Source organism: Chenopodium album, chromosome 5 (genome assembly GCF_948465745.1).
Source record: "Chenopodium album chromosome 5, dcCheAlbu1.1, whole genome shotgun sequence".
NCBI lineage: Eukaryota > Viridiplantae > Streptophyta > Magnoliopsida > Caryophyllales > Amaranthaceae > Chenopodium > Chenopodium album.
The window spans coordinates 74,135,676-74,162,686 of record NC_137838.1 but is presented as its reverse complement, the minus strand read 5'-3'; the positions used below and the strand labels follow the sequence as shown (position 1 = coordinate 74,162,686).

General features: G+C 34.1%; 2 protein-coding genes and 1 non-coding gene across 3 annotated transcripts; 1 reads left to right on the top strand and 2 right to left on the bottom strand.

Moving 5' to 3' along the window:
- Positions 1-70: 70 nt before the first annotated feature.
- Positions 71-6,378, bottom strand: LOC145631041 (DNA repair protein recA homolog 2, mitochondrial-like). The gene is made up of 8 exons (XM_081683147.1): positions 6,208-6,378; positions 4,976-5,039; positions 4,126-4,343; positions 3,136-3,223; positions 2,303-2,475; positions 1,943-2,089; positions 1,354-1,488; positions 71-670 (listed from the first exon to the last, which is right to left on the bottom strand). The coding sequence occupies exons 1-8, from the start codon at positions 6,289-6,291 to the stop codon at positions 383-385; spliced, it is 1,197 nt and encodes a 398-aa protein (XP_081539273.1). The 5' UTR covers positions 6,292-6,378; the 3' UTR covers positions 71-382.
- Positions 6,379-7,299: 921 nt separating this feature from the next.
- Positions 7,300-11,378, top strand: LOC145632287 (protein FATTY ACID EXPORT 1, chloroplastic-like). The gene is made up of 6 exons (XM_081684619.1): positions 7,300-7,581; positions 7,932-8,172; positions 8,831-8,998; positions 10,671-10,717; positions 10,802-10,842; positions 10,935-11,378. Exons 1-6 carry the CDS (start codon positions 7,477-7,479, stop codon positions 11,026-11,028), a joined length of 696 nt encoding a protein of 231 aa, XP_081540745.1. The 5' UTR covers positions 7,300-7,476; the 3' UTR covers positions 11,029-11,378.
- Positions 11,379-23,002: 11,624 nt separating this feature from the next.
- Positions 23,003-23,109, bottom strand: LOC145633447 (small nucleolar RNA R71). The gene has a single exon (XR_014112772.1). It is a non-coding gene; the product is annotated as a small nucleolar RNA R71 (small nucleolar RNA).
- Between the last annotated feature and the right edge of the window lie 3,902 nt (positions 23,110-27,011).

Genomic DNA, 27,011 nt, shown 5'->3' with positions numbered 1-27,011 from the left:
AACCTACCAAAAAAAAAAAAAAAAAAAAAAAAAAAGAACAAGAGCTCGACACGGTAGAAGGTTCTGCAGAAACACTTAAATTTAATGGACCCCTTTGTTCCATGAAAGAATCAGCTTCATTACACAGAGCAGGATCAGACAAGAGCACAGTTTGAAACACTAAAATTCTCCTGAAACCACAGTTCTGATTTTCTAACTCCTAGATAGAGGAGAGCATCCGAATCCGATTAACACCTGCCCCAAGGAGACGAATAGTAGTAATACATGCTTCACACGGATCCTCTAGCAATGTTACCACAGGATAGCAGTGACTTGCTGACTTCACAGTAATAATCAAGTGTAGCAAAGATTATCAAACCAATGATACAACTATACAAGGCAATCAGGAATTCCTGTCAAATAACTGACGTCTCAAGTCCATTACCACTTTCTCCAAAACTACCTCATTTTCTGCCAAATATCTTTCAGCAGCATGCTCACTGCTAACAGATTCCCCCTCAATCAGATAACTATCACCTTGCTTTATAATCAGACCATGCTCAATAGCCAATTCTAAGACCTCAGGTTCAAAGCGTAATCCTCTTCCAAAGTTAATTCCCAATTCAGTGCTCTTCATTCCTGGTGCTAATTTATTTTTCATCACTTGAACACATATCTTGATGCCAGTCACCTTAAGCACATATATAATAAACAATTCAGTGACAGGAGAATTTTCAAACTAAATGGACTGAAACACAAATATAATATCAAAATGTTCCATCTTGATATGAGAGAATAAATACTCATGTCTCAGATCAAGACATGAGATGAGAATTATAGATATTCCATAATTAGTGAAAAAAGACAAGTTTTCGTGTACAAATTACATGTAATGCCATCTCAAAGTCAACTTAAACACTGAAAACAAAAATGACATATCTGGCTTCTAGAGTTGCTTGCTTTCTTTACTCTATAAGCATGACGGAGTAATTTCATTGTTGACTAATGTCAAGATCAAAGGAAAAAACAACCAACCATTAAGTTACACTCAAAGATAGTGGACGAATTTAAATGCAGGGAAAGGATCCCTTAAGAGCCTCTATAACTCATTCAGATAAGAATAGAAAGATCAGTTAATGTGATCAGTTGCAGCCCTATTAAGAAGAGAAAGAATCAACTGCATAATACCTAAATTGAAAATAACTGAAGCAACTGCTGCAACACTGTAGGATATAAGCTATAACCATTCACCAATCAATATTGCACAACTCACTGGATTTGAACACATAAAATCGATTCAAGAAATTCTTTAGATTGCGCTGAGCACAATTACAAAACAATATATGAACTTGTTCATTGTTTTAATCAACTGACCTCATCATTCAGCTTTAATAGTCCAGTTCTTGAAATTCTCAATCGTGCGGCAGCATAGAATCCCAGGGCATTCCCACCACAAGTTATCTCATCCCTCATACCAGGACCCTGATTGGATCTTGGACTGTATCTTACCTAGACCAATGAAATTACATCAAGAAATAAAGGATATTCTAGTTAGAATGGAGAGTATACAAGTAATAATAAGAATAAAAAAAATGCAAAAATACCACCTAAGCCTTAAATGCATAGCACAATTGCCTAATTTGAAAATCCAAAAAGCATCCTCTTATGGTCTTCCCTCTAGTCAATTCCACAACAAACAAAAAAAAAAAAAAAAAAAAAAATCCCTGGCCCCTTTCTACCCTATTTTATTCCACAAGATAGTGCTGGGATAAATAAAAAATACCCACCTTTTTTTGGGGGGTTTATCCCAACACTATCTTTTACTTTATACATTCTCTCTCAACCCGCTTCCAAAAAATTTTCTCACATTTAGCAAATTTTCTTAATCTCTGAGCCAAAACAAAGTGCACCAATTTGTTTGCGGACGCAGAAATCAATTTACAAGAGTCAATGAGAATCCAACCTGATTAAGAAATATGATGAGTGTTTTTGATCGACATAATGAGTAATGAATCCTTTTGAGTGCCTTGGTCATTATTTTTGAAAGGGCATCGGGTTCACCAGTTCCAATTTCACCATCAAGCTCACACTGTGGAACAAGAGCTGCTACCTGCATAATCCTAAGATCAAGCACCACATTCAGTAAAAAAAAAAAAAAAGTGGTCTTTTTTCGTGAAAGGAAGAATTTGGGGACAAACATACAGATAAAAAAAATCAGGATACATAGCATTTATATAGGATTACAAGTTTACAACCGAAGAGCAAAGCAACACAGGTTAATAATAAACAATATAAGAAAACATAAAAGAAGGTTATCACTTACACTATCAACCACAATCACATCTAATGACCCACTTTGGGTCAATTTATCAACTACACTAAGCATGTTCTCAGCAGAATCTGGACATGATATAAGCAGATTCTTTGTATCAACACCAATGGCTTCAGCAAGCATGGGATCCATAGCATTTTCAGAATCAAGATATGCACAAAAACCTGCAAGGGAATTTTTTTTTAAGGATGTTATCCATTGGACTCCAGATAAACAGAGATAAATCACCAAGCTCACAGGACATATAGCATGTATAATTAAAGAAACACAGCATAGGAAATTTGGTAGATAATCATATCAGAAGAGTATTCAACTACCACAAGAAACTGCCTCATAAGACTATCCCCAGGTTATCCACAAGAATTTTTGGATTGCCTTTTATAATTTTCGGACATCCAAAATATCCTTTTTTTTTTTTTTTTTTTTTTTTACATTTTCTAAGACAAAAATAAAATTTTATTAAAAGTAAAATATTAAGCAATCACCTTTCAAATTTTTAAATATCCGGAAAAAATAAGATATGTGATCCGAAAAAACAGATGTCTGATTTGGTTTTATAATATTCGGATATTTTGGATAGGATATCAATTTTTTTTCAGATTGGATTGGATATTTAATTTGGCCACAACCCTGCTCAGATTTCAAAACACCAAAACAGAATAAACATATCATGTCAAACTAGACTGAGAGTTGCACAAATCTCACTAATTATAAAGGTGAGCAGGCGTGCTGTTATTGTGAAACATGGATGTGAAATAACAGCCATAAAATGACTTGTTACCAACAAGAAGAAAAATTATGGAAGAATGAGAGACACTTCATACCTCCAAGCTTTTGGGCTTCTTTAATCACATGAAGTGCAAGTGTTGTTTTTCCAGAGGCTTCCTTTCCAAAAATCTCGACAATTCTCCCCTATTCAACAAATAAAACTCTCTTGAGGAAGATGAGGATCTTTTTTAGTGGGAAAAAATATAACACTTCCATCTCCTTGAAAGAGGGGGAAAAATATTTAAAACTTGTCATTCAGTACAAATTCATGAACCTAGTAACGTCTTCATGGTTAAAAAGTTAATAAATTCAAAGGAGGTCAAACCTTTGTAATTTGTCAAATTGAAAATTCTGATCAAACCATAACACATCAACAAGAAAGTGGTTATCAACTTGGCATAGGTGTACTGATCATATTAAGCGAGAATTCTATTAAAGATTGTAACAAAACCAAAAACATGTGAAAGAATCAATGCAGTTGGGGGTTTATTCTCGATTAAATAATACTCCCTTTATTTCAGAATAATGACACACTTTCCACTTTTGGCTGTTTAAGAATAATTTGCACAGTGCCATAATTGGAAAGGGAGCACAATTACTAAATTGTAGTCACCAACTTCTCCTACTCTCGCGTAACCTTTTTTATAACAAAATTAACAATTTAAAATAAATCCACTAACTTTACATTAAACAACTCATTTATGCTCCACGCACATCATTTTCTTAATTGTGTGTCCAAGGGAGCAATTCAATTTTCCGAAAGGGTGGGAGTATGAATTCAGTTAATTTTGATCAGATCAAAATTTGAGCACGTTTAGTTGATAAGGGAACAATTAGGTTTGGCTCAAAAACATGTTATTTTATCTCTGGTGCAATTCAGATTTGATTAGATAGGGAATGGGCAGGCATTTTGGCCAAATCTAGGTCCAATCAATCATTCAACCTAGATCCTATCCACTCACATGAATCTCCAAACCTTAAAGAAAAATGAGTTCATAAAACCAAAGTATGCTAGATGAGAGTGTCATATCCACTTAATTCAATACCTTTGGTAAACCTCCTATCCCAAGAGCCAGGTCAAGCTTTAAGGACCCTGTGGATATCACTGAAGCGCAACGCGGAATAAAGAAATTTGGCAAAGATAGCCTGCACTCTTTCCCAAATTCACTCGCAAGTTGTGTTAGAGCACCATGCAATGCAGTGTGTTTCTCCTTAGCAGCTCTGTCATCTACAAGTTCATCAAATTCTATTTCTGATGCATCATCTGCAAACAAGAATGCAAGGAATCAATATTTGAGGGAGGGGCACATTAGTCATAGCCTATTAGTAGTGTCTTGAGGAATAAGTTAGAGTTAGTTATGAGACTTTTTCTATAAATAGGCCTCATTAGGAGGAATAATGATCATGCTGAAAATATTGTTAAGCTTTGCTTAGTTTTGGAGAGCTGCTCTTCCTCTCGAATGAAGAGTGATTGTATTGTTTGATTACTCTGATCATCAATACGAATATCTGGTACTTAGCTAATTTTTTTCTGCTTAATCATCTTCCTAATCTCTCTGACCTGAGCTAATTCCTAGCAAACTTTTGATGTCAATATTTCACAAGGGATTTACAGATTTTACTTCCTCCATTCAGAAGCTTGCTACCAATCATTTCTACAGGAAACACTAAATAGAGCAAATCACAAGGCAAAAGAGTTTTTCCACTAGAGGACATTAGCCTTATTTGTGTGTTATAGCTGAGAAAAATCATATTTGAAATAAAAAATAAGTAAAACTTGAAATTGCTGCTTATGAGGGAAAGACAGACAAAAGCCATTAAACATAAATCAACAAGTTAAGATCTGGCAAACTGGTTTATAACCAAAGCTAGTTAAGAGAGCCTGAGGCACTATACCTATAGCAGATGGAAAGCAGGCCTGTAAGTCGTCGGAAGGAGTGCAGCTTTCAGGTTCCCAATGCTGAAAAATATAGAGTATGCATTACCTATCAATATAGCTAAGAATATAGAACACATACTCAAATGACAAATAATTAATAGAATCGTGTAAGATCTGCTAGAGACAAACAAATCAGGAAAAAGGTGAAGGACAATATTACAAAAGTGACAGTTGATGGTAGTTCCAATAATTACAGTAAATCAGTTATCAAAATCATGACATCACAAGTGACTGGTACAAAAGATCCGAGGCATCGAATATATGGGATTCTATCACGTGAAATACTTGTTAAAGTTAATTTTATACGTCTAACATCATGGATTGAGAAAGTACAAGAAAAATGACTTGAGACAAATAAAATATAAACAAAGGACCAAAGCATATAATCAAGTGATAAATGACAAATAACTAGTTGAAAGCACTTTATGTGAAATGTGAATAACACTTCCACAACAACAAGGTGGGGAAACCATGGTTTGGATCTCCAGGGACAAATTTTCTACTACACATAATGACAACACACTATCGGCAACTTTGTGATGGTCAAAGGTTCAATACTTCCTAACAAACCAATTAATCGATTATTCACATAGACAAGATGATAATTTTCTCACCATGAATGTATCAGTTGAATTTTGGACGCACAATACACGGAGTGACCATTAACTTAATTCTTCATTGATTTTTTTTAAAAAAAAACGAGTAATTTTTCCTTCTTTGTCTTCCTCTCGTTTTTGTTTTGACCATCTAACGCGTTTAATGAAAACTTCCAAACTTAATTCAATCATTAATGATTTCATGAACAAAGCTTCCTATCGGTCATTAAACGAGCACTTTTGCCATTCAACTACTCATTCTTTCGTATTTGAAAGTATATTTCATTCTCTATTCATCCCCAACCAACGTCAATCCTTATTATTCGAAATTTGGGGAGATTAATACCAAAACTATGTACACTAGCTAAAGTTGTGCTCGGTTTTATAAGCTTTAATATATCAAAAAAAAAAAAAAAATACTAACAAAATTTGTTCTGCATAATAATGATAATCAGAAATAAAGCAGACAAAATGCTTAAATTCTGGCAATTTCTGCTAATTATAATATCGGAATTTGCACTAAAATCATTCAATAATTCAAAAATAAAAAAAGGAAGAAAAGAAGAGAGAGAGAGAGAGAGAGAGAGAGATACCAGTGTTGAGAAAGAGGAGAGGAATGAACGACCATGAATGACTTTGCTGCAGTAGCGAAATGAGCGAAACAATTGAAGGCTCATGCTTCAATTGCAAAATCTAGGGTTTTGGGAAATTTTAATGTGGAAAGAGGAAGAACTGAAGAAGGCATTGGGGTTTATCTATTTTGGACTGCCGAAAAAAGGCGCCAATGTTTGCCAATGTTATAATTTGGTAGGACCGTATGACTCAAAAACCTAAAGTCAACGCGTTTTCTGTGTGGCAAGCTGACACACCGAAATAATAATCAGGTAACTCTTGATGGACTGAGTTATTGTTGACCGATCAAGTAACCCTTGACCGATCACATAACCCTTGATCATGTAACTTCGGGCACATAATGTGGTCAGCCACATAACTTTTTAAAAAAAAAAAAAAATTATTTGTGAAAGAATAGTAACATGTCATGTTTTCTTTATAACTATTGATTTGACTAGAAATGATTTTTTTTTAGAAAAGACATTAGCAAGATTTTATTCCAAATCAAACTCTGCAAGAGCTAAAATGCTTTGCTGGACGTTACCAAAACATACAAATTCATCACTACCACGGTATCCTAATATTCTATCGAGCTACAAGATGGGCAATTGTATTTCCTGCTCTATGTACATGATATTAAAACACATGATGAAAAGACTTGGCAAGACAATTATATCATCATAGATCAGCCAATTAGGAGAAAGATCATTCTTTGCCTGTTTAATCTTGTTCACCACACCTTTAGCATCACTTTCAACCCACACATGCACAAGGCCAAAGCGCTTAGCTACTTGACACCTACCCAAAACTCCATAAGGCCAAAGCACTTAGCTACTTGACCTGAAATGACTTACTTCAATATTAGCTTGAAGTCTCAACTTGAAGTGCACCTAATTTGACAATTATAAAACAAAATCAAACTTAAAACCTAGATTTGATCCGTTTTAAACTTAAACGGCACCTAAAATGACCTAAACCCGATCAAGATGACTTTAGTTGTTAGGTCCATATTCCTAGTCAAACCATGGCACAGGCACAATCTAACCCTCGTTATTATCGTGGAAAACTATTCAACTCCGTTCTGGTGGTAGTTAACACCTTTCCATTGAATTTATTCCACGCATTTATACCCACGCATTTCAATTTATTTATTCCCACACTTTCCAATTTCATTGTAAACCAATTTCCACAATTCAGCCAAATCCAATCACAAATATTTTCGATCGATTTTTCAATCCAAGATCGTAAAAATGGCAGCAACAATCTCTCAATTATCATGCTCCTCTTACATCAGCCGCAATTTTCATCTCCAACAACGCCGATCGTCGTCGCTATTCTTCAATCATCGTTCAAAGGTACCAAATTGTTCATCAAAACCCTAATTTTTCGATATTTTCTCGTTTAATTTCATTTGACAGCTTTATTTATCCTTCAATTTGAGATCTTTACGAAAAATGTTCAACATTTCATATAATTTGTAGCAATTATGAATTTTTGTATGCAATTGTAACTTAATGATTTGTAGCGATGTAGATCAATCAGCATAATAATTATGCTTTGATTTTGATGTAGATGTAATTAATTATTCTAATTTTGTTGCTATAATAGGTGAAATTGATGTTTATGTTGATAATGATCTATGCATATGGTTGATATTCATGTAATTTTGTTGAAATAATACTGATGGTGGAAGGTACTTTGATAGTTATCAGTTGTTAGGAGCGTTGAAGGACAGGATGCTGAAACCTCTAGTTCAGGCAACATGCCTAAGCTAAGTTATGCGGCTGATTTATCGAGCCCAACCGTGGAACCGGTTGAGAAATCGTATCCTGAGACAGAGGAACATGTTAATGGAAAAATTGGTGGGAATGGAACTTTGATTCCGGATGTCGTTGAGCAGAAGAAGGCGGCTAAGATCCACGACTTTTGCTTCGGTATCCCTTTTGGTGAGTGTGTGTGTGTTTGGATATTTCACATTTTGATTGTTAAGTTTAATAGATTCTCAATATATTGGAAATTCGGCAGTAGGCACAACATCTCTATTATTCTTGAGTTGATCACGTACATATAGGTTTGTGTGCTTGAAGAGCTCCCGTTAAAGACTTAAAGTTGCACATGATTAAAAAGCTATGGATATGGGTACGATCCCGAAACACTTGATAGATAAATACTTGTATATAATGCAATTATTTTAGAGAAATTAGTTTCATATAACAAGAATTTTTAGCTTTTAGGAGCATTATTAAGAGATTTATGACTCAAGAGTCACTGAGGTGGTAGGGATCCTAGACTTACCTGCAAAGTGCAGGTTTGAGGCGCTATTCTCAAAACTATAGTTGTAAGTGTGAAAATAGGTTACATATATGAAATTAATGTGGCCGCTGCACATTTTTGCAATTTGGCGAATATGCCTCACCTAGATCCTTCTAAGCCCTCGTGCTGCAGAGTTTAGGTGTCTCTCTATTGCATCTTGTCAAACACTGTTCAGGAGTAATTAATATGGGTTTGTTATGGTTTATTACCCAAAAAAGAGTAGATATTATCATTTGTTTTTGCGTTTGAGGCAGCAGAATAAACTTCAGGTTAATTGTGACTTTGTAACAGGTGGTTTTGTTCTCACTGGGGGACTTCTTGGTTCTATTTTTTCGAGGAACTTGGCCTCTCTTGGAACAGGTGTTCTTTTTGGTGGTGCTATTCTAGCATTCAGTATAATCAGTTTAAAGGTTTGGAAAGAAGGCAAATCAAGTTTCCCTCTTATTATTGGACAAGCAGGTACGCATATATATTGCTCTCGAAATACGTTGTATTTTCATTGACAAAGTTATTAATGGCCTTTTTGCTATTTATATGTTTTAATTTATTGGTAAGATATTAGACGACCAACCTGCTTCCAGAGGATATCATAATCATACTGGCTCATAAATTAGGATTCCTAACATATTTTAATCTTCCATGGACCAATGTCTTATATGGGCAAATCTACGTGCTATGCGATGCACTTGCTGTCTTGGTAGTTGCTAGTTGGCCATTAGTTTACAGCAGGAGTGGCAGGGTGGGGGAATGTCTGAACCAGCTGCATCACAATTTGTCATTCTCATCTCTAATTGACCATAGTCACTTACATTCTTAACAAACTACTCCAATTTATAATCTGACTCATAGTTTACGTACATCATATATTACATTTTCTTGGTTTCATGACTATCACATCTGGTTTTGAACCCATTGCAGATGACAACAACAGACTTCCTGAACTATTGAAAGAACCAATTAAAATGAATGTCATTGTGTTTAAAGATTGATATCTCATATGAATTCCGATTTAAGAAGGAACCACTACAACCATTTCCTCACCTATAGGGTTTTCACTTTTCCATGGATATCAAACTACTAAGGGGCCCTTGGGGTCTTCAAGAAAGGTTAAGGAAATCAACGAGCTTGATTCCCTTAGTTTGTTTGTTTGGTTAGTTTTCCCACTCCCTTTCCCTTTCTTGTTTCCACCACCCCCAATGGTATTTCCAATCCCTTTCTTGAGCTGCCCCATACAACACCACACAACCATACCCACCAACACTACCACCAGCAGCAACCACCTCCACAACCATCCAACTGCCACCATCACCTTCATCACCACCACAGGTACCACCCCACCTAACTACCTACAACCAGTGTCACCCTCCCCAAACCTACATCCCATGCATCTGTGAAAACCCACCTCTTTGAAAACCCACCCCTTTCCACCATAAAACAACCAAACAACCAGCAACCATCCAATAACCCACAACCCAGAGAGGGGGAGGCAATGGAAGCAAGGTGAAGAGGGGCGAAATCGGTGGCGAGGCGGCTAGGTGAAGGGACGGCAGTGGTGGGAGCAAGGATGGGAGGAGAAAGAGCGGAGAAAGAAATAGGGTGTTGGTGCAATAGTGAAAGGAAAAGGAGAGGTGAATTACCAAATGTTACCAAACAACAATTCAAATCAAATGGTTTTGCTTTCCATTCTCTCTCTTGTTCTTTCTTGATTCCATTCTGTTTACCCTGTGCAAACCAAATGGCCCCTAAGAGTCTCCTCTTTCCTCTTTAGGTCTACAACTCTACACACTATGTACTGGACTACTGGGCATGTAGCCTTTGAGTTGTTCCTCCAATCTTTCGTCATTATGACCAAAGAAAATATCTTAGAAGGAAGGTTGTGTAGCTCTTTTTATTTCTGTGTGTGCGGAATGAATAAAATTATTAATAATCGTTTCTGTTTATTTTATTTTATTTATTTATTTTTAATTTCTATACTCCGATTTTGTGTGAACAGCCAAGTTACCGCTTTCATTAATGACTTATAAACTTGATAGCATTAGACTGCTTTTTTCTTACTTACTGTATTGTCTTGACATCATGCATTTTTCTTAATGTTTCTATATCTTTGACTCTTGCATATTCTGTTGTTCAGTTCTTGCAGCAACCTTGTTGTGGAAGAACTTTCAGAACTACTCCGTGGTATGTGAATACTCATTAGTGCTTGCTAGGTTGTGACTGTCTAGTGCATTTAAGTTAATTTCGATTTACTCTATGTGTTTGCAGTCAAAGAAACTGTTTCCATCAGGACTTTATGTTTTAGTGAGGTATGTTGCTATTCTCACTGTTCATCTTTGTCATTGGTAAAGCTATGCTTTTATAAATGATTTCTTGCTTACTTGTGTCATGCTTATCACAGTGCGGCGATGCTGCTCTTTTATTCTTATGTGGTGATTTCTGGAGGAAATCCACCCCCAAAGAAATTGAAATCTGTTGCTGAAGCTGCATCATGATGAAACATTTTTGAGGTCAGATTGTACGTTTTGATGGTGAAAATGTGATTTTTGCTCCCAATCTTTTTTTTTTCCCTATTCCTCTGAATGTTATAGTAGGTATACTATTCTGACTTGATAGCAAATCCTAAAATATGAGTTTAGGTTACCTATAGAGCCCTTGGCAACGGCTAGTAATTATTTTAATGAACTCTATGTATGTACTAAGTAATTGGAGTTCTTTGATTTGGTATTGAAGTGTGATCACTGATGGTAGAGATCCAGCTTAGCAGGATTTGTGCAACAATATCTTGTAATTATGTTGTTTGACATTATTTATGTTACTTTTGGAACCCATTTTGGACACTTGATCCTCTAATAAGGGTATGAAATCTTTTCTCAATACTTCTGATTCTAATCCCAAAATTTCAGTTATTTTGAAGCACTTTTATGTAAAGGTTTTTTTAAAATAAAAAATTAGAGAAAGATATCAAAAGAAAAACTATGCGACAGGTGATGTGCTTGAAATTGGGGTTGAGATAAGAAATCCAACCAGAAGCATGAGTTACACCTGAAGCATTGCTGAAAATTGTGAACCTAAAATGCCTAATTGTATGGTAAAAAACATGAAGTCTTTGAGGATTTGGTGTATGTTTCATCACTTCTTGAATGTCGTGCTCTCACAGGAGTCACACCTCTGTCTAATTCAAGAAGTGTGGAAATTTTGCACCAAGTATACCTGGCATTTGGATATCTATCCCATACCTGACACTTGGGTATATGTCCCATACCTGACACTCGGCAACCTAGACCTTATTTCTGCCTGCCCATCCATGGAAGTCAGTACTTATTGTTCTTCCCTTTTGCATTGTTAAATTAGTCAAAACTGCTTTGTAATTTGAGATGGAGAGAGAACATACCAGAAATCCATTTTCTAGAGGACCAGAAGGCAAGTTGATATATTGGTTGTTGGAACTCTAGATGGGGATAAAGAGGTTATGGCGCTACTGTGCCATGCTTAAGGGAGTTCATTCATGTCTTCATATTTGCTGAAATCATGCTTGTTGTAGTTGTTTTCAACTTGGAAGTTGGTATGTATCGGTCCGGAATGAGAAGTGGTGCTCTTGTGCTCAATACTTCAAGTGGCCTGCTTTTTTTTACAAAAAAATCACAGGTAGGGGTTTGTTTGTAGGTCACTTGAAATCTTGGAGACACTAGTATATACAACCAAATTCTTTCTACTTGCTTGAAACTAGCACTATTTGTGTTTTGTAAGCAATCGTGTTTGTTTGCCATTTCTACATGAAAATGACCTTGTACAAAACTCAAAGTGTTCCAACCAAGCCAGGATGTCGAATAAAGATTAAAGAGCCCTATAGGGGTCTTGGAATGATTCTCTTCTTGATCAGGTTTATCACATTTGGATTGTGACTGTTAGATTCAGAGGCACTCTCTAGGCATAATCTCGAGTTGCTAGGCTTTGGGTTGGGCTATATGTTACTAACGCTGTCACTAATTACATATTTGGTTGACGTATAAATGCATGAGAAGTTGATTTTCATATGAAGTATATGTTAGTAGCTCTACTTCTCAGCGAATTGAGGAAGCTAATGGACATTTCAACATCCTGGGATGCAATACATACCAGATTGACGGCTTTGAATACGGCTCTTATGCATTTTCCTCAATGCTTTGAATGCACTAGCTTTTATGCCATTTCTTCCATTATGCTACGTAAAAAACTCGCTTTTCATATGCATAATTAAGCATAGTGATGGAGAAAACAGAGAAGGATAATCGCTATGAAGAGCGTTCTAATGGAAACTCTAGCGAAACTCTATTCAAGAGGTTGAGGGAAGATTTGTTGCACAACAAATTTCTTGTTCCATTTGTTATATATCATACTTTTCATAATTGGTTTGAGAATATGTTGAGGAAAACAAAAGATCTTTTTGTGATACATTGTACTAAATAAATCAAACCACTTGATCAATGTATTCAAGTATCACTCATTAGAATTTGATATTACTTGATTGCTTTCACCTAAAATATCCCAATTTCTTGACATCCCATCTTGGAAGGCGTGTCGTTTTGTTGATATAGAAGAGGAGAACGAAAATAAAATGAGGAGAACGAAGCTTAGAGGGATGATGCAATAATTATTGTTAACTATTCATATGCTTATTGTTGTAAAATTCCTTTTAGGGCCTGTTCACTTCAGCTTTATTTCATTTCAGTTACATTAGTTCAGCTCCTAATTTCCTTCTCTCATAAAATATTCATTTTAGTTCAGTTTAGTACAATTCAGCTCCAATCAGTTCAGTTCAGTAAATATGAACAAGCCCTTAGTTATGTAAAAATATATTCCATTACTTGTATTGTTTATATAAACATATTTTTTTTATAACAAAAATATGTCAAAAGTTATGGCATACTTTATAACTTTATTCATGATTTTGTATGATAAGGCATACGAGTATACGACCTATGAAGGCTATGTTTTAATTTTCATCAATTCTGAACGTCAATTAATTTAAAATGAAAGATGTAACTCGATTGGACTTGGGCCACACGGCCCACATATCGCTGCCCACCACTTTTTCAAATTTTTCAAACAGGGCCAACATACAGAATGATCCCTATATTTTGAATTCAATAGTGTTTTTTTTTTTTTTTTGTTTTTTTTTTTTTTGTATAACTTATTCAAATAAATTTACACAATAAGTTTTATATGTGGCTGAAGTTAGTTGGTCAGAGTTTACTCGGTCATGACTTGGTGAGTCAGGGGATACTCGGTTAATCAGATTTTATTCGGTCAATCAGGGGTTATTCGGTCAGTCAGGGGTTACTCAATTAGTGTTTTGGTATGTGTTAGCCGGCTACATGGTGTGACCAGCCATACAAATAACGCTCAATTACTTGTAAATATGATAGGATTTGTGGAACATTTTATGTTTTGTTTTAATTTAGAGAAAGATAATACCAATACGAAGCACATAGGTTAAAAAAAAAAGTGAATGATTAGCTTTACAATAGAAGAGGAATTTGAACTAGTAATCAATTGTTTATACTACAAATCTTTGTGTTATTACTCTACAACTTCTGCTTGTTTAAAATGATAATGCATGATTGCACTTTAGGATACTTGGCAATTCCATTGATATCTTTTAGATTATAAAAGTATTTTTAACTTCTTTACTTTAAGATTCACCCCCCCCCCCCTTTTTCTCTATCCCAAAAATGATCATTATGTTCTAGGTGTAAAATGGAACCTAAACTATGTTAGAATATATATTGAATATGGAACTTAAGGATCATATATGGTCATAACTAGTTGGGCTTGGAGCCTTGGACAACATCTCGAGTTAAATACATATATATCGCATATTCTTAGGTGCACATTCATGCACCTAGAAATAGGTGTAACAACAACACAATATGAATATAAGCTTTTTAAAAAGTGAACATAGGCATAAAAAATATGAACATTAGCTTTTCAGAAAGTGAACATAGGCATAAAAATGTGTGATTTTCGATTTCTTATGTGGTGACTTTGTGATTAACTTCGATTCATTAGGTTATACTACCTCCGTTAACATTTAGTTGCAACTTTGGGGTATTATTTGAGAGACATAAAATATTCCAAAGTTGCAACTAAATGTTAACGGAGGTAGTATATGATTTTCTTAATTCTAATGAATTGAATTTTATCTGAATTTCTGCATTTTTTTTATAACAATGAACATAATCATGCAAAATATGAACATATGCATAGGTTCCCTTAAATGTGAACATTAGCTTTTCAGAAAGTGAACATAGGCATAAAAAATATGAACTTATGCATTTCAGAAAGTGAACATAACATTTCAAAATATGAACATAAACATTTAAAAAAGACAACATATGCATAAACAGATTTAATTTATATATCATGAACAACACATATTTACATTATGAATATTTAAAATTATATATGAACATATAAAATATTATTATGAATATAATGCATTTAATTATGAACATAAAAATTTGAAGAAATAAAAAATAATATGATTATGAAACATCAGCATTAACTAAGGCATCTTCTGATTTACTGAATTGGACAAATTGAAGCTAAACTGAACTGAATAGAACTGGAATGGATTGTATATAAGATAAGGAAATTAGGAACCGAACTGAACTGGTTGGAGCTGCACCGAACTGAAATTAAGCCGAAGAGAATTGGCCCTGAGATGTTGCACACCTAATCCAGCGAAGGGTAGTGTTAGATTTTACCATGTTTTTTTTATGGTTTTGTTGCTTGCTTGACCGAGCAAATACCAATTTGATCGGGCGGAATTCAAAATTGACTATTTGCATTGTTTTGGACAATTTGCTGTGTGACCGGCATCTGCATTTGTAGCTCTTGAAATTGTCATTGTAAAATTGAATTAATATGTTTTGAATGTTAATTAGTCATTGGTTTGGGTGGTGCTAGTGCTGTCAAATTTCAAACCGAAACCGTTTAACTGTCCGAAACCAACCGATCCAAATGAGAACCGAACCGATTAAAAATCGATTTTGTAAAATCGAAAACTGACCCGAACCGTATTTAAGTAAATCCGAAACCGAACCGATCCGAATAATGTCAAACCGTATAAGAACCGAACCCGTTAACAAACCGAACCAGTTCTAAACTGAACTGAAATCAAACCGAACCGAAAAAGAACCGAACCGTTTCTAACCCGAAACTGTTTCCAACCCGAAACCGTTTGAACCTTATTGTTAACAAACTGCAACCCGTTTGCACCGAACCGTTTATAAACCGAACCACTTACAAATCGAACCGTCTATAAATCAAATTGTAATTTCGATGTCACAATAACTCATCAAATCATGATTATGACACATCAATTAGATGATTGAATAAGAAGCAGCTAATAATGTGATAGTAAAACAATAATAATTCATTAATATACTAAACTTTTATAATCTACGTTACTTCGTAATAAACTACTAAGATCAGTATGACTAAACTTGAAATAACATGATATGTATTTTTGAAATCGATGAGAATTTGTATATAATATAATGTCTAATGACTAAATATGAAGTGATGAAGTATTGGCTTGATATAAAACTTGTTAACCAGCAAAAGGTTAGCAAGTACTATGAAATTTCAAATCAAAATCGTTTAACTACCCGAATCCAAACGACCCAATTAAAAACCGACTTTTTGAAATTAAAAAACCGTTTCGAACCATAATTTAGCACACGTAAAATGAAACTGACCCGAATAACGTTCAATCGTATAAAAGGAGAACCCGTTAACAAACCGAACCAAAATAAAACTGAACCGAAAAAGAACCGAATCGTTTGTAACTCGAAACCTTTTCCAACCCGAAACTGTTTGAATCGGTATAAAAACCGTTTACACCGAACCGTTAACAAACCGCAACCCGGCAGCACCGAACCGTTTACAACCCGAACCGAATTAAAACCGCTCAAGAATAAACCGAAACCGAATCGAACTGATAACTATTTAAACCGAACTGAAACCGACCCGCGAGACACTTAAACCGACCCGATTTAATACTGAACCGATTTCAAACCGAACTGTCAAATCGTTTTGACAGTGCTAGGTGGTCCCCATATTATTGCATATAAAGTGAGATTAGATATAATGTAAGAGTAAAAAATACAATACTTAGGCAAATTAAAGCTCAAGAAACTACTAGGAAAGAAAATTAGTGATAACCTTTTGATGCACTAAATCAATAGCAATGGATATACCTAATCCTAAGACTTCATCAAACTAAACTTTTTCATTAGCACAAATGATGGAATAAATATATTACAATAATATATTTTTTTGGATAAGATAAGATTTAATTTAAAAAAAAAAAAAGAGAGAGATGAAATGACGCAATTAACTACCCAACGAACTTCAAGTCTTGAAACAAACTGTCAAGTGACCACGTGGCAGTTAAACAGAGTAGTTGCACAGCCCCCCTCTGCCGCCCCTTCAAAGCATGGTTTTTAGTTTGACAACTGACTGATTCAAAATCAAGCACTACCAAAGTACCAATTTTTTTTGTCTTTCTTAAAAAAAAAAAAAAAAAAAAAAAGTGAAAGGATATTCCCCAATAATCCCTACATTTCAATCATACTTCATTTGGAAACTTTTATTGTTCAGATATTTTATGGGATTGGGATACTATTTTAGTTTGGTACATAATCAATATTTAGGCGACATTTGTTATATGCCTATATGGCTATATGCCTACATCTATACATAATCGATATTCACGCGACATCACTCAAGAAACTGTACAACAACGTCAGCCTGTGTACGTTCTTGTTAAATTTGTTTTAAAGTATAGTTTGTAACATCAAATTAAATTTTTAAAAATTTAATTAATCCATTGATGATTAAAAAAATAAATAAATTAGTGTGTTGACAAATTTAATTAAAGAAACGTGGTAACCAACAAAAACGCAGAGGAATTATCTTAGGTGGATGTGCTTAATTAGAGTCATGGATTACTTTCTCCCTTATATTTATACTATGATTATTTTCCTAATTCCAACGATTTTAGTAGCAAGTCAAGCGTTCGAGACGTATGACAACTTGACAAGTGTGTCACTATGTCCTATACTTTGAGGGAAAATGTGTCATATTCTTGTCCTCAAAGATAAAACTAGGATTATGATGTTGCTTGACTTATTTAGCCATTTCAAGGTGTATATGTTGAGTCATGCAATGCTTCTAAATGGTTGGTATATATGTCCATGCAAAAGCTTAAACCTTATCAAACTTAGCTTCACGAGTGGTTGGATACTTACTTGGGTGTCTTATTACCCATCTTACGTTCTAATGTCAAATTACGAGAGCGGGGGATATATAGCTCAAGTGGTTAGAGTTTCTGTCTTGATTTTAAGAGATCCTGACGTCAATTCTCATCACCTGCCCTTGTGGCTTTTTAAACACCAAAAAAAATTATGCACGTGAAAATTAAATGAATTGAAAATGTGATAGTTTAAACATATACACACAAGTGTAAGGCTTAATTATATACTCCATATTGGAATTTAAATTGATTTTGACACTTTGTGTGAATTGATTTTGAACACCTTTATTTGAGTAACACGTATACTGAAAAATTGAAAATAGTTTATCATAGTATGATTACATGATCAATTCCATAATAATGCTTCATATTGTTTCATTCTAATAACTTATATACTGCATAACAAAAATGTACGAGAAAAAAACAAATTGATAATGTTCACATTAGGTGTTCCATTTATCTATTTATATTATCTATTCCATTTTCCCATATTTTTTTTATGTATATGGTGAAACTTTTGAAGTCCTGATTATCTTTATGCACGAAAAAAAAAAAAAAAAAAACTCACACTTAATCTTTAAAAGAACAAAATAATAATTATTGCACCAGAAAATAAAAAAAAATTCCCACTCAATCTTGTTAGTTTTGTTTCAAAGTATATATATAAAAGATAATAATAGTCAAAGATATGTGCACATCAAAGCCTACACAAAATGCACGGGAACGAACATGATTCTATATGTCTTAAAAAAAAAAAATGATTCTATATTTCTGTGATTTTTTTACAGGCATATTCCTTAATAACAAATTAACAATACCACAATGATAATAAAATATAATATTTATATATTTATCCAATCTAATAATACGTACATATACCCATGAGAAAATGTTAAGTAAATTAGACCCTTATTAGTCCACCTTAAAAAAAATATTTAGTATAAATAATTTTACTTTAGTAAAAATAAGTTCAGTTCAATAAAATTAATTTTAAGTAAGTAAAAATAATTTAGGTTCAGCAAAAATTTGTAAGGCCCTGTTCACTTCACCTTAAAATAATAATATTCAGTAAAAATACTTTCAGTTCAGTAAAAAATAATTTCAGTTTAGCAAAAATAATTTCACATCAGTAAAAATAAGTTTAGTTTAACAAAAATAATTTCAGTTCAGTAATAATCAGTAAGTTGAAAGAATAAATATAACAGAGAATCAGTAAAAATAATTTCAGTTCAGCAAAATTAATTTCAGTTCAGTAAAAATAATTTCGATTAAGTAAAAATAATTTAAGTTCAACAAAAATAATTTCACTTCAGTAAAAATAATTTCAGTTCAGCAAAAATAAGGTGAAGTGAATGGGGCCTAACTCTAAAGAAGAAATATAATAGGGAATCAATACAAATAAATTCAGTTCAGAAAAATTAATTTCAGTTCAGTAAAAATAATTTCAGTCCAGTAAAAATAATTTAAATTTAGCAAAAATAATCTCAGTTTAGTAAAATTAATTTCAATTCAACAAAAATAAGGTGAAGTGAACGGGGCCTTAATTGTAGGCAAACTAATATATTTTTTAATCAAATGATGCATGATAATTAAGGGGAAAAAATGTGGACTCCTTAACCAAAGCTTATTAGCATTCTTGATTAAAAGATCCGCTCTCGCTGGTTATAATTAATGTGCTACACAAATTAGTTTTGTTTGTTTGATTTCTTAAGTGAAATACCAGAAAATACAAGTTTGTCACCTTGATAAACGTGAGTTGTTTATCATAGTGGCAAATTTGTAAATTAAATAACAAAAAAACATTGTTGAAGGAATAACCACTAATAGTGTTAGGGGTTTTATCATCATTAGCATTGACTTTTTTTTTTTTTTTTTTTTTTTTTTTTCACTATTCATGGTAGAACAGCTAACACCATTAGAGATTCTACTATGAACAGTGCCCAAAAAAAAAATTATTCATGGTATAACTGCTAATGGTGTTAGCAATTTTACCATAAACATTTTTTTTTTTTCCATTTAATTACAAATTTCCATTTGATAAACAAATCATGTTTATCAAGGTGATGATAATCCGGGCAAGCCTCGTGAAATACGACTAAGGGGTAATTTTGTTTCGAGTATAACCTTTAATCGCAGTTAAGAGGCTTGAGATCTTGAATCTCAGTCAAGAAGCACTAAGCATCATGAGCTTATAATTTGTAACCAAATAAGGCCAAGATATACACAAGCTAAACTTGCATAAAATTCTATAAATTTCAATGCCATAATAATATTTTTCATTAAACACCATCACACATGTATCAGTTGAATAATTAGTCTAAAATTTTTTATGACAAAACCTAGTCTAGGAAAGCTAATCCTAACTTGTAACTTTGTAAGGATATTATTTTGTAAATATGATTTCAACTCAAAGCTAATCTTTCTTCTACTAATGGAATTATACTAACACTTATATTCTAATTAATTTTGGCCACCTAAATAACAAATATAAAATAATATAAAATTAAAATCTATAGCCCTGTCCATACTATAAGATAATTTTGATTAAGCCCATAAATATTCAAGTAAGTTTAGATCACTAAATTGAATGCATATTCTTTCGACCATGTTTACTTCACCTTATTTTTGCTTAAACGAAATTATTTTTACTACCTTCGTTAAATGTTATGTGCAACTTTGGAATATTTTATATCTCACAAATAATACCTCAAAGTTGCACATAACATTTAACGGAGGTAATATTAGACTGAAATTATTTAATCTGAACTAGAACTAATGTTATTGAAGTGAAATTAATTCTATTGAACTGAAATTATTTTTATTAATTCTCTACTATATTTCTTCTTTACATTTATTAAACTTAAATTATTTTTTACTAAACTAGACTTATTTTAGTAAAACTAAACTTATTTAAACTGAATTGAAATTATTCTTATGGAATATTATTGATTTAAGGTGAAGAGAACAACAACTTTATGTTATACCAGATGCAAGAAAGCTTTTAAAAAAAAAAACACATATTTGAGATTGAGGATAGCTCAAGTTGTTTAAAATTCTCTCCCAATTTTAGGTGTTCATGGTATTAATTCTTATCTCTCGCCCTTATGGCTGTCTGATGTGTCTATTTTATATATTATTTTACCCCCGTCCCTTGGTCGTAATTAGTAGTGTTTTTGGCTCTTTAGAGCCACTTTTATTACTAATTGGTGTTTTCTAGTGTTTTCGTAGATTTGGTTGACTTTTGCAGGGATTTATGCTTTTGAAGTATTTTCCCGAGATATTTTGGAGCAATCACGAGCATTGGAGAAGCACGACCAGATTTTATAGCCCAGGGCTGGTTAGAGCCATCGAACCGGTGATTAAGGGCTCGGTATAGGTGATACCGGGGCATTTGGACCGAGTAATCAAGACCCAAAGAGGAAATCCAGATTGGCCCGAAGAATTGGGGCCCAATCGTAGTCCAAATAGTGGCCCAAGTGAGCCGCCCGGCCGGGCGCGAGATTGGTATTAGAGAGTAAAAAGGCGCGCCCGATCGGGCGGTGCCTCGCACGATCGGGCGCGTGTATTTGTTAGGAGACGATTAGCGTCGTTTTAGTTTGTTTTGGTTTAGGATTTGTACGGAGTATAAATACTCCTCCGTAATACGTTTTTAACGCTTTCTCTCTCTATCTTTTTCCTTTTACTCTTTCTTAAACTCTCTTAATTATTCTCTTAGATTTTCTTTCTCTTAAACCTTTGTTCTTAATCTACTCTTAATTCCAGATTTATTTTGGTAACGATTTCTCTTCTCTTAATCTTAGTTGTTTATTTTATTCCTTTAATCATGTCTTACTTTATTGCTTTGATTAGTTTAGTTTCTATTATGTGTGAGTAGTTTTCTTTCTAGGGTTTATGGGGATCCATAAATAATATGAAGGGGTAATTTATTGTTGTTAATTATCAATGCTAGATTAATTTCCTATTGATTGATTTAATGCTCTGTGACTAGATTTGCGCAGATATTTTACGCATGAGTTTAACAATATTGATTCGAGATTCGACAGATGAGAATTGATGTTTAGGTCTAGTTTCAATAGGCAGGTTAATTTATAAATGGTTAGGTTGAGATTCGAAAGATGAGATTTAATACCGGTAAATTAATTGTGTGATTATAATACGTAGCGAAAGCCCTTTATAATCTGATTAATATATGCATTGATGAATGATTATTATATTCTACCCTGGAATATTATTTATTGGTGAACCTATGCCCTAGATCCTTTTTTATATTGTTTTCTCCCTATTCTCAATCTTCGTAGTTTAGTTTCATATTCAACTTATATATTGGTTACTTCATAATCTAGATTATATTAGTTAATTAGGAATAGAAAGACTTGTTTCCCTGTGGAGTTCGACCCTACTTCCCTATCTACTTTAGTTAGAGGACTTAGGTAATTACTTTTGATTAGGGGATACGACTTTACCCTGTCAAAATTTGGCGCCGTTGCCGGGGAAACGGTTTCATTTTTATTTATGATTATTTTTGTAGTCTAGGTTATTTTTTTTTGTCTCATAGAACATTAGTTCTCTGAGGCAAATCTCACATTTGCTTCTAGTTTTTGTTTATGCCCAGGTGTTCCAGATCAGGGTACATCCCATTCGATCCTGAGATCGAACGTTCCTTCCATAGACAGAAAAATCTCTACAAGCAAATCCTGGCGGATTCTGGTGATAATAATAATAATCACCGTGATCCTCCAACTGGTTCTAGCGATTCAGAGGTATCATCAAATCCAGAATCAGAGATGAAAGCTCCAAAGAAGCTTAGTGATTACTCATAACTCAAGCTTACAGATTTTCCACATCTCACCCCTACTCCGGCTCTTGATGGGGTTCAATTCGAAATTAAGCCTCAATTTATAACGATGATAGAGAGGAAGCAATTCAGTGGTGCCAAGGGTGAAGACCCGAATCTTCACATTGCCGACTATTGTCAATATTGCAACACCATCAGGCAAGCCGGGGTCACTCAAGACCAAATCAGGGAGATTCTATTTCCCTTCTCTTTAACTGGAAAAGCTAAATTGTGGTTTAATGGCTTAAATAGAACTGCACTTGGTATAACTGACTGGGAAACTCTTGTTTTGAATTTCTATAACAAGTATTATCCTGCAGAGAGAATAGCCGTACTACGGAGTGCGATTCAGAACTTTGCCCAAGAAGCCGATGAATCTTTATATGAGGCTTGGGAGAGGTTCAAGGATCTACAAAGAGACTGCCCCCACCATAATTTAGCACAATGGCAGTTAATCCAAGCCTTTTATAATGGCCTTAGAAATTCTTCTCGAATAATTTTAGATTCTGCAGCTAGTGGGAGATTATGAATCTTGATGTTGAAGATGCAGGTCAGGTTATCGAAGACATGACAATACACAATTCCCAATATGGTAATCCTAGAGGATTTGCGAACAAGGGGAAGCATAGTGTTGACTCTATATCCTTTTTGCAAGCTCAGTTGACCTCTATTTGCCAAAAATTAGATAATCTGAGCACTGCTAATGTAGCTAATGTTTTTGCGATTAATAATAATTCTAATGAGGCTTTATGTGAAAATTGTGGTATTATAGGTCATTGGGAGCAAGATTATAGGAGTTCCGTGGAGCAAGTTAATGCCTTTCAAGCTTATAGGCAGAATAACCCATACTCCAACACCTACAATCCTGGGTATCGGAATCATCCGTACCTTTCCTACCGGAGTACTAATGTTCAAAATCCACCACCACAAGAACCACAGGTGTCACAACAACAGCAGCAGAAATATTATCATCCCAATGCTAGCCAGAAGAACCAACCACAACAACCCTCATCATCTTCTGACCCTTCTGTGGTGAAAATTAGAGCAATGTTGGTTAATATGCAAAAGCACATGGAGAGTAGAGATGCGACAATTGATCAAATTCTAGCACATAATAAAATTGTAGATAATCAAATTGAGCAACTCTCCGCTACTCTACAAGCCTGCCAACAGGGAGCTCTGCCGGCACAGCCGACCAGGCCTACGGATCAAGCATTTGCAATTACTCTAAGGAGTGGTTCAAACTATGAAGGGCCCCCTATGCCCAGAGTTGATGAACCTGTTTTATTAAATAATGCTAATCTTGATTCCGTTAAACCAAACAATGTAGTTAATAGCCCTGCAGGGCTAAAGGATAGTACTAACATATCTAATTCTACATTGCAGGGTACGACTCCAGAGAAGGTGGCTACTCCAGATAAGAGCAATAATGCTCCAAAGCCAATTATCAAACTTTCATTCCCCAATCGTCAATTGAAGACAAACTTGGATAAGCAGTTTGGTAAGTTCTTGGAGGTGGTTAAAGATTTGAAGGTAACAGTTCCCTTTACTGAATTGATCACACAAATCCCCTCATATGCAAAATTTATGAAAGAAATATTGACGAGAAAAAGGTCTATTAGTGAGGTAGAGACAGTAGCTTTCACTGCAGAGTGTAGTGCCGTACTTCAAAATAAGTCTCCACCTAAATTAAAAGATCCCTTGTCATATAGGCAATCTCTTGATTGATAATGCATTGTGTGATTTGGGTGCTAGCGTTCGTGTCATGCCATTATCTGTGTGTTCCAAACTGAACATGGGTAAATTAAAAGCTACTAACATTACTCTACAAATGGTCAACCGTTCTTTTAAATACCCCTTAGGTGTTTTGGAGGATGTCCCCGTTAGAGTAGGTAAATTTTATATACCTGTCGATTTTGTTGTTCTTGATATGGTTGAGGATGTGCAAACCCCAATTATTTTGGGTAGACCATTCCTTAGCACTGCAGGAGCAATCATAGATGTGAGAAGTGGTAAGTTAACACTTCGGTAGGGGATGATAAAGTTATTTTTAATCTGAATAATGCCCCTAAAAGCTCCATGACTGAGGAGAAATGTTTCAGTGTTAATGTGGTTGAGAATTATTTTAACAAGCCCCAAGCTCTTGAAAAAGATCCCTTGGAGGCGGTATCTTGTGTTGCATCCCTTTCAGATGATATAGACAAATGGCAGAAGGAAGTCGATGCAATAGAAAGAGCACTTTACACTGTTGGTCTTGGTTTTGAGGACGACTGTAACACCCTAAAATTCCTTTCCTTTAAATACCCATTCTACTCTTTTAAAAATACGATTTAGGAATAACTAAGACATTACCGCCACCGTGAAAACGGCTAAGACAATTATCAAAGATACACAGCGGAAGACTCAAATTTTAAAACGATTAAACAAGTCAACCCAAAGTCAACCAAACAAAAATAAAGTTTAAAAACCAAACGAAAATAAAGTTAAATAAAATCAAACTACAACTTGGAACCATTAAAGGCCCTTATTCAAAAACCATTCCCAAAACCAAACCTTTATGTTAGTCCACACATAATATATCATAAATAAATAAAGCATAAAACACATTGTAATCCAATGAAAACTAGTAGGATTCACTCTTCACTCATGCCCCATCATGATCATGCTTCAATACCTGAAAAGTTTATCTCTACTTGTTTCCACTACTCTCCATTAAAAATGGGTCATCATAGGGCCAAGATAAAGACATGGCCAAACACACAAACACACACAATCAGCAAAGCTGAGTACATAAGCGTAAAATAGCCACACTAACATGCTTTCACCTATCAACACACACTTACCTCATTGCACCTGTTCACAAACACTTCAATCAACACAACACAATGACTAGACACTAATTAATTCATTTTGCATTGATTACGCATCGAACGGGTTTCCACCTATTAACCTCGCTCCCCCAAATAAATTTGAGGTTAACTGGCACGGGAGCTAACCGTGCCAGCGACAAAACCACACAAAGGTGGCGGAATTCCTGCGCATAATAATAAATAATAAAAAAGGAATATACAGCGTCCTGTACACCATTGGAAGTTATGGTTAAATATAAAACCCCATAACTCCCCCCATTGTTCATACTCAAGGTATATACGTTCCAAGAGTTTTGGTGCGTAATCTCTTTCACTTTACGTTATTTACATATTATTGGACTTGGTGATGACTCTCAAAGCATAATGAATCAATCAACAATAATCATTCAATCAACAAAACATACCAATTTAATTCTTGAATAATTAGTGACCACATATTATTTAATGTTGAACCCTTTTTAATTCTACCTCAGTGTCAAAGACACCTTAAACGCATAATGCGCCAAAAATCCTATCCCTCGGTGTTAAAAACACCTTAAGTGCACAAAGGCACCAACATACAATTTATTCCTTGTGTACATATACACTTATATAGCTCCTTCCTCATGCTTAAAGCATCAATAAAAATTATTTGAACCATAATAAAATTCCTTTTCAATATTCCAAACGTAATTAAACATGTAGTTTAATTAATCATGCCTTCTAACATGCCATAAATAAAAATGTGGTTCAAACACAACATGCCCAAAATATAATTTTCCAATCCATAATCATCACAAATAATTCATGCTTCACAATTCAATCACAAACACCATAAATTCACAATTCCATACATAAACCTTAGCATGATACTACTTGTAATTGATTGAAATCAAACCTAGCATGATTCTACGTCATCAAAATATGCTATGTACGCGAACGTACCTCAATTAAGCCCGTAAAGTAGCCAATTACACTACAACAATTCCCGAACCAAGTCTTCTACATAAAGGGACAATAAACCTATATTAATTACCTTAGTATACAAATTTCCAGCAACTTTTAAAAATTTTAAAACCTCACTAACAAGCTGAAATTTTGGTTTAAAACCTTTAAAACTCTCTCTCTTTAAGAGAGTAATTAAAACCACAAAGTGAAAACTCAATTATAGTGTTCATATAGAATTTCCAGCATACTTTTTAAGGCTTAAACCCTTTAAAAAAAATCTGAAAATTATATTAAAACCACTTAAAATATTCTCTACTTATGGGTAAGCAACTCCATTTAATTAATACACAAAAGTAGTGTGTAAATAAAAATTCCAGCATTATTCTATTAACAAAAACCCATTAAAATTTCATTAAAACTTCATAAAGATACAATCTTTAAGCTTTATTACCACTTACAATCAATGGGTATATAAAACCCCCAAATCAATTGTAAGTTAGAACCCTAAAAATCAACACTTTAATAATTAAAACCCTAACTTAT

Excerpts from the sequence above, each read along its gene's own strand:
- LOC145631041 (XM_081683147.1), bottom strand. The coding sequence starts at position 6,291 with ATGAGCCTTCAATTGTTTCGCTCATTTCGCTACTGCAGCAAAGTCATT. Across the intron at positions 3,224-4,125 it reads GGATAGGAGGTTTACCAAAG|GGGAGAATTGTCGAGATTTT; the intron begins GTATTGAATTAA and ends TTTGTTGAATAG. Across the intron at positions 671-1,353 it reads TATTAAAGCTGAATGATGAG|GTGACTGGCATCAAGATATG; the intron begins GTCAGTTGATTA and ends TATGTGCTTAAG.
- LOC145632287 (XM_081684619.1), top strand. The coding sequence starts at position 7,477 with ATGGCAGCAACAATCTCTCAATTATCATGCTCCTCTTACATCAGCCGC. Across the intron at positions 7,582-7,931 it reads TCTTCAATCATCGTTCAAAG|TTATCAGTTGTTAGGAGCGT; the intron begins GTACCAAATTGT and ends GTACTTTGATAG. Across the intron at positions 8,173-8,830 it reads TTGCTTCGGTATCCCTTTTG|GTGGTTTTGTTCTCACTGGG; the intron begins GTGAGTGTGTGT and ends ACTTTGTAACAG.